We start from the raw sequence: 6,711 nt of genomic DNA on the forward strand, positions 1-6,711 counted from the left end.
TAGATGCTTTAAAACATAACAGATTCTGAGTATTCAGCCCAACCTTTCAGAATCTTATATGCAAGCTGCTTTTCAGGAGTTGAAACAACACAAGCACGCCTTTTCACAAGAGCTGAGCATACACACCACTACTGAGTGTCAGTGGGACCCAGATCTCTTCCCACCCTGGAAAAAGTGCACCAAGGCCTTTCCAAGTTCAATATTCAAGCAGTGAATATTGGCTCTTGTCATCACCATCTAGATTATTTGCATAATTGGGGGGTTTTTTTAGCACCATTCTCTCTCTATAAAACAGATCTAATCATGCCTTCATTTCAGAGGATTGAAACTGCTACAGTGAATGAAAACAACACCAGAATGTTACTTCATTGTAGTCAAGTGCTACAGCAGAAAAAACAACAGAAGACTCTTTGGAGACATAAACTTGTTTCAGATATTGCACAGAGCATATTATCATGATGAAGATAAAACAACACCAGACTTACTTCTCTTACACTGGGACTGTCCATCCAGGAGAGGATGAGAGGAACCTGCGGAAAAAAAAATATATGATCGTTATCATTAAAAACAGAGAGCAAAATATGCAGAGGCAGCATCGTTTTTAAAAACCAAACAAACAAACATTAAAGCACCTAACATTTTCTCACTTGCTAGAATCTTACTTGCGGACTAGCTGCTGTATCAGGTTGAGAGGATACTATCCCATCTAAGTATTCCTTCTGCATTCAACTCAAGTAGCGCAGATGCCTGAAGCGAGCCAACAGTGGAACTTAGCGATTTCAGCAAAAAAGTCTTGGTTTAGTTACAGACTAAACCAAAAAAGAAGAGGCCTTCCGGTTAAGGCCATGTACTTGGCATTGAAGCAGTTATGAATTAATTCAAGTTCTCTGGGGATAGAGAAGATGCATATAAAAACTTATCACAGAAAAATTTGCTTGAGTTTTTGTGCCAACATCTTAACCTCCATAAATAATTGAAAGACCTGTTTTCCAAAAGCATTTGGGCATCTAAAGACAACTAATGAGACAGGAAAAAAAAACCCAACCAACCAAACAAAAAGTAATTTGCCTAATTCCCACTGAAATCAGGAAAAAATGGTTCTAATCCGAACCCTTGGGAATCTGCAATCAGGTAATTTAACACTGGATTTAGTCTATAAAAAGCTGTATATTTTCCCCTGAACCATACTCTGTGAACACTGGAGAAATAAATTTGCACAGGAGGCCTTTACTCTGGCATTTCTTAGCTTTTTAATCCTAGTTTTTGCCTTCTTAAGAATATTAACACGATTTTCATGCATGACATAAAGAATCTACCACTGTTAGTAAAACATAAGATTTACATTAATAATGACAGAATTGGCATTCATATCTATACTTTACTGAAAAACGTGTATGATTTCTACCTTGTTATGTTGAATGATCACCCTATCTATCAATTTAAAAACCATTCACTCTTTTCTGAAACCTCCACAGTTTTAACTATTCTATCTTTTGTAATATACTGGTTTTCTTACATTTCAATTACTCATGATCTGGTGGTTTATGTACTCTGGATTTCTTTATAACTTTTGTTACCTTATTTAGCCCTTGAAAACACCCACAGGGAATATTACCTCAACATCTTATCAGAACAGTAAAATTGAGGCTACTGTTCTGATGTGCAACATGCTATTACAGTATCTTCATGAGGGCATCCTGCATGTACCAGGTTAATATTTACTGATGTGCTAATATAATAATGACCTATCTGCCTCTGGTTCTCTCTGGGGTACTATCTATAGAGATGGGAATTAATGACAGTCTCTCTGTGCTGCCTGATGTCAGAGCTGAGAAAAGTGTGAAGCGTATATAAGAGCTGTATTACTTGTCAGCAAGGAAGGGGGAAAAGGGATACTCCAGAGCTAGGTGCAAGCGTGGAGTTATTGTGTGCGTCCTTCTTGCTAACACAGGCGTGCTTCTTCAGTTAGCTCCCTGTCCACCAAAAGGTAAACAATTTCCCTTTCTTTCTTACTTAAGATGCAGTGCAACAGATATGGTTTCGGGAAAGCACAATGTTTCTCATTATTAATCAACAGCATTTTTCAGGAAAATGCTAACATAACTTCAAGGTAAGTCGAACATGGAACCAGAACTTGAGATTGGGACATGTCAGGAAATGCAAACTGGAGATAAGGGAAAGGACTGCAACTCTTAGATGGAAAATGAACATTTATTGTTGAGAGCTGTCTGTCTGAAACTGCATCATATCACTAAGGGGGATAATTTTTTTACTTCACTTTGTGAAAAAGACTAGCTGCTGTTGATTTAGGATAGAATGGGTATCAGTAATAGGATATGCTGAAGAGTATTTGGGTTTGTTTTCAGGTTTGAATCATTATTCTTTTCAGACAGTTTGGAAGCAAAGATGTGCAACGTAAAGCTGTCAGTTTTCTTCATTGCACTTTCTGTCACTCTGAGCTGTTCGGAAGCTACACCTATTGAGAAGTGAGTAATAAATAGTCATATCTATTTCTTTTTAGGGGAAAAAGTGTTCAGATTATTGCATGGATTGCTTTTGCTTTCATGCACCAAATAGTACAAGCAAAAATAGAGCTATTCAATTTCACAGGGTATTCTATTGTTGTTTAAAGATTGCTATCTGTGACTGATGATCTATCTGATGGTACTTCCAAGAGACAAGGATGGATTTTGCCAGTAGTGTCACGGAATACACCCTCAGGACTTAGTGAGGAAATTCCAGAACAACCAGCAGCAAAGAAAAAAAGGTATTAATTTTCCTTGTTTCTTCTAGTCGTATCAGTTAGAATTAAATTCTGAAGTAAACTTTATGCCAGTGATACTCTATTACTTGAGACTCTTTGTGTCTGATGTTTATTCTCAAAAAGAGCTAAAAATACCCTTCTTCTTGTAAATAGAGCCATTCGGTGAGCATAAAGATCCAAGCATTCAGGGTAGAAAGTGAAATGCAGAAACAAAAGTTGCAGATCATTTAACCACTTTACAATTATGACGCTTTCATAAATGAAAAAGGCTACAGATACTACATTACCTTGAGAAGAAAGGTATATTTTGAAAGGGCTTTCTTAATTAAATTTGTTAAATTTCCATGTCTGAAGGGAAAAAAAAGACAATATACTTTTCTTAATAACACTAATGCTCTGCTAGAATGGAATATTTCTTAACATAAATATTTCCTGTAAGTAAGTAGTATTTCATCACAGAGTTAAATATCATCTTAATCAGGGAAAGACAGAAAAGAATAATTTGCTTTGATAAAATTTAACTAGTCTGAAATGCATTCATGTTTATAAATCCATAAATCAAATTTCAGGTAATTTTTTTATGAATAAAGTGGCATTTCAAAAATTATTTACGATTTGTATTAAACTGAACTATTCTAACACTTCATCAGGCTTTTGAGTGAATTTATTTCGATGACAATTCTTCATGGATAGATTCAGTAAATACAGAAGTTTATATCGTTACCTGTTTCTTTCTCTCTGAATTTGTAAAAAAAAAAAAAGTCATTATAATATAACAATTTTATTATCTTCCAAAATAATTTTATAATGGAAACTAAGTTCCCACACTTTTACAGCTGTTACTTTTTAAAAAAAGAAAAAAAGAAATAATAATTGTGATACTTAAACACAGGACATCACCCTTATGAGTGTGGTATGCCTCATCTGCCTTACAATCTCACACTGAGTGAACTGTCTCATTTAAGCACATATCCAATTAAAGGCTACAGGTTAGAAAATTAGCAGGTATGATGGGTTCAGTCAGACTAGACATCAGCTAGAAATCTAGTAGCTTCCTGTAAGGACTGGAGTTTAAAAACTGACATGTCAGGGCCTGTTTCTGTACATTTAATGAAGAACAGAATTCTGTCTCCACAAACAAATCATGATTTCCATGAGAACCAGTGGCTGTTTGAACATCATATGTTAAGGGCTTGATTAAACTCTCTTTACATCAATAGAAATCCCCTCGGAAACCTAAGAGAAGCTATATCAAGACCTATCAAACCACTTCTTTTAAATACAATTACATATTTAAAATATTAATTGCTTAGAAATAGCTGCCTATTTGCCAATAAAGAACCAGTACAGGACAGACATTTCTGTCATGGTTGTTATTCCATTTGGACTCTACAAACAGCTCTAAAAGAAAAGACGACATTTTATATAACAGATTTAGTCAATCAGTAGGAAAGTGTACTCAGTGGTAACTGCTCAGAGTTTGAAACTGGGAAATTGTTGCTCTTTACAGCATTTTTTTGCAAAATGTTGTCTAGCTCATGCTACATCAACATGAAGAAACCCAAGAAAATTAACAAGAACTCCATAAGCAATCTCAGCAAGCTTTTTTGTCTGAAAGACAACAACATAGTGGTCAAAGAAAAAAATTTGAAAACCCAAGCTCTCTCAAACTAATCCTTGTATTGTGATTAAAATAAATAAATAAATCTCATGCTCTTTCAATCTCATGCTCCATTCTACACAGAGCTCTGTAAATGGTCTCTTGATTCAGATCAAAAGTGTTCTTTTTAGATACGGATTCTTCCATGGACACTTTTTAAAGTCTGATCCAGGGAATTATTATTGCCTACCACAACAGCACTTTCAAGTTGCTGGTATTTCAACAAAGATGTGGCTGCTTTTCAGTAGTGAAGAAATCTCTGTTTAGACAGAGCAAAATCTTGAGCTGTCAGCAGAAGTTGGCAGTGCCTACCACCTCTCATGAGGTGCAGCACAGCTGGGAGGAAGCGTCTCTGGGCTCAGTCCACATGATGTGGACTGGAAGATTACTGTTCGCTTCAGAGAGAGCAGGATATGGTTCTGTGGGAGCGAGAGAACCAAATAAATGTTAGTGATTGCCATTATGTTAGTAATCCTCATGATACCAGCAAGAGCTCTAAACAGATTCAGAAGTTCAGCTTAAAGCTAAACATTTAGTCATTGTTTTTACTTACTGTCTTAACTATGCTATCATTACAGGTTTTCTAGATTTCATAAACGGCTATGTAAGAATATCAATAAAAGTTACATATGACTGTTAAAGTTTTTGCATTTAAATAACCCCCATCATTAAGACTGATAATAGCATACAGCGCAAGAGTTATTTTTCAGGCACAAAGTAGGTGTTAAGAAGATTGTAATGTTCCTGTATTTGTGCACATATTAAAAGAACTCCTACATTAGCACAGCTCAAATGCCTGTGAGAAGTGGCACACTTGATTGCTCATCATTTGAACTTAATCTTGGCTCTTTTTGTTTTACCTTAGTAGTCACCACCTGGAGAAACGGAAATGCAACACCGCTACTTGTGTGACACAACGCTTGGCTGACTTTTTAGTTCGTTCCAGCAACCACATTGGCGCAATTTATTCACCTACAAATGTGGGGTCCAATACATATGGAAAGAGGGACACAGTTGGGCTTTTAAGCAGAGAGCCCCAAAACAATGCACAGCTTTAGGGTGTTAAAATGACTACTGATAGTTTTCATTAGGAGCTCAGTTTTTAATGTATCAATAACCTCCCGGTCATTTAATACTTGTACAGTCTTAACAGTGCCTTGTTTTCTCTCTGTGGGTGGGTATGTGATTTATGTTCATCATTTCACTATGCATGTACAATGACATGCATAGGCTATTGTTTCAACTCCATTAAGAACTCCAGAACTCTGTTTGTCAAATTACTTTGTAAAAGAATAAATATATATCCTCTCAATAATAAATGGAAAAGTAATTGCAACAGGTTTTTTTTATTATTAGTATTATTAAAAGGATGAAAAAGATAACTATGACATGTATGTCTTTACAGTCACAGTTTGGTAAGAGAAAGAAATCATCGTAACTATGACCAACAAAAATTGGAATGATAAAACCAAAAAAAATCAGAAGTTATGTCCTAATGAAAGTAAAACAATAACCTGCTGGTTCTGAAGCATATATAGTGTCTTGTTTTGCACAACTGAAGGAGCAGTTAGATGAGCCAAGATGGCTGCACTGTGCATATGGATATATCAGTTAACTGACTGGCCTCTTTCCACATTAACATGCATTAAGCAAGTAGAAGTTGTCTAATGGCACAGATTTCTGTATGTACTGAGCATGGCATTTTAAGAATTCACAATTCTTACTTTAAGATGGTATCGGTAAAATGTAAGCATAATAAGCATAACTCCTTTTAAATATGTCTGAAAGAAAACTCAGTTAACAAGTTAGCAGAAACGGCTGTCCGTGGGTATTCCTTTCCTTGACCTAGAGCAACAAATGGAAGAGACAAAACCAATGAGCAGTTCAGGCATCAAAACTGATCGTAGAAATAGGATAAATTTTCCTGCTGGCAGACTTATGTTGCTACAAAAATCCAGAAAATACTACTTTAGAGCTGGGTGGACCTTAATGGAAATTTGACAGTGTTCTCTTCTCCTACCTCAGCCCAGTATCAGTGCAGCCTTAAAAAAAATGCTTGTCCCTTTAAATTGTTAAGCAAAATTTCATAGAGGTGACATCCCATATCACAGAAATGGTTGCTTTGTCCACCATTTTCTCAGTGAAGTGTTCACTATCATGCAAAAAATACAACTGTCCAATTATGGAAAAACATTCAGCAGAAGCTTAGGGGTGGAGAAGAAAATGAAATCTTAATACTTTCCTTTGGTTAATTTGTTTTTGTTATAAAGAATACCTCAAAATACAA

At 35.7% G+C, this 6,711-nt stretch overlaps 1 protein-coding gene across 1 annotated transcript; it reads left to right on the forward strand.

Moving 5' to 3' along the window:
- Positions 1-1,679: 1,679 nt before the first annotated feature.
- On the forward strand, positions 1,680-5,662 carry IAPP (islet amyloid polypeptide). Its single transcript, XM_010142324.1, has 4 exons — positions 1,680-1,987; positions 2,390-2,486; positions 2,633-2,767; positions 5,290-5,662. Exons 2-4 carry the CDS (start codon positions 2,407-2,409, stop codon positions 5,480-5,482), a joined length of 408 nt encoding a protein of 135 aa, XP_010140626.1. The 5' UTR covers positions 1,680-1,987; positions 2,390-2,406; the 3' UTR covers positions 5,483-5,662.
- Positions 5,663-6,711: the final 1,049 nt, after the last annotated feature.

Source organism: Buceros rhinoceros, unplaced genomic scaffold (genome assembly GCF_000710305.1).
Source record: "Buceros rhinoceros silvestris isolate BGI_N320 unplaced genomic scaffold, ASM71030v1 scaffold7798, whole genome shotgun sequence".
Taxonomy (NCBI): domain Eukaryota; kingdom Metazoa; phylum Chordata; class Aves; order Bucerotiformes; family Bucerotidae; genus Buceros; species Buceros rhinoceros.

Bases quoted from the DNA above. Each gene is read 5' to 3' on its own strand.
- IAPP (XM_010142324.1), top strand. From the start codon at position 2,407: ATGTGCAACGTAAAGCTGTCAGTTTTCTTCATTGCACTTTCTGTCACT. The intron at 2,487-2,632 runs GTGAGTAATAAA...TGTTGTTTAAAG, and splicing joins GAAGCTACACCTATTGAGAA to ATTGCTATCTGTGACTGATG. The intron at 2,768-5,289 runs GTATTAATTTTC...GTTTTACCTTAG, and splicing joins CCAGCAGCAAAGAAAAAAAG to TAGTCACCACCTGGAGAAAC.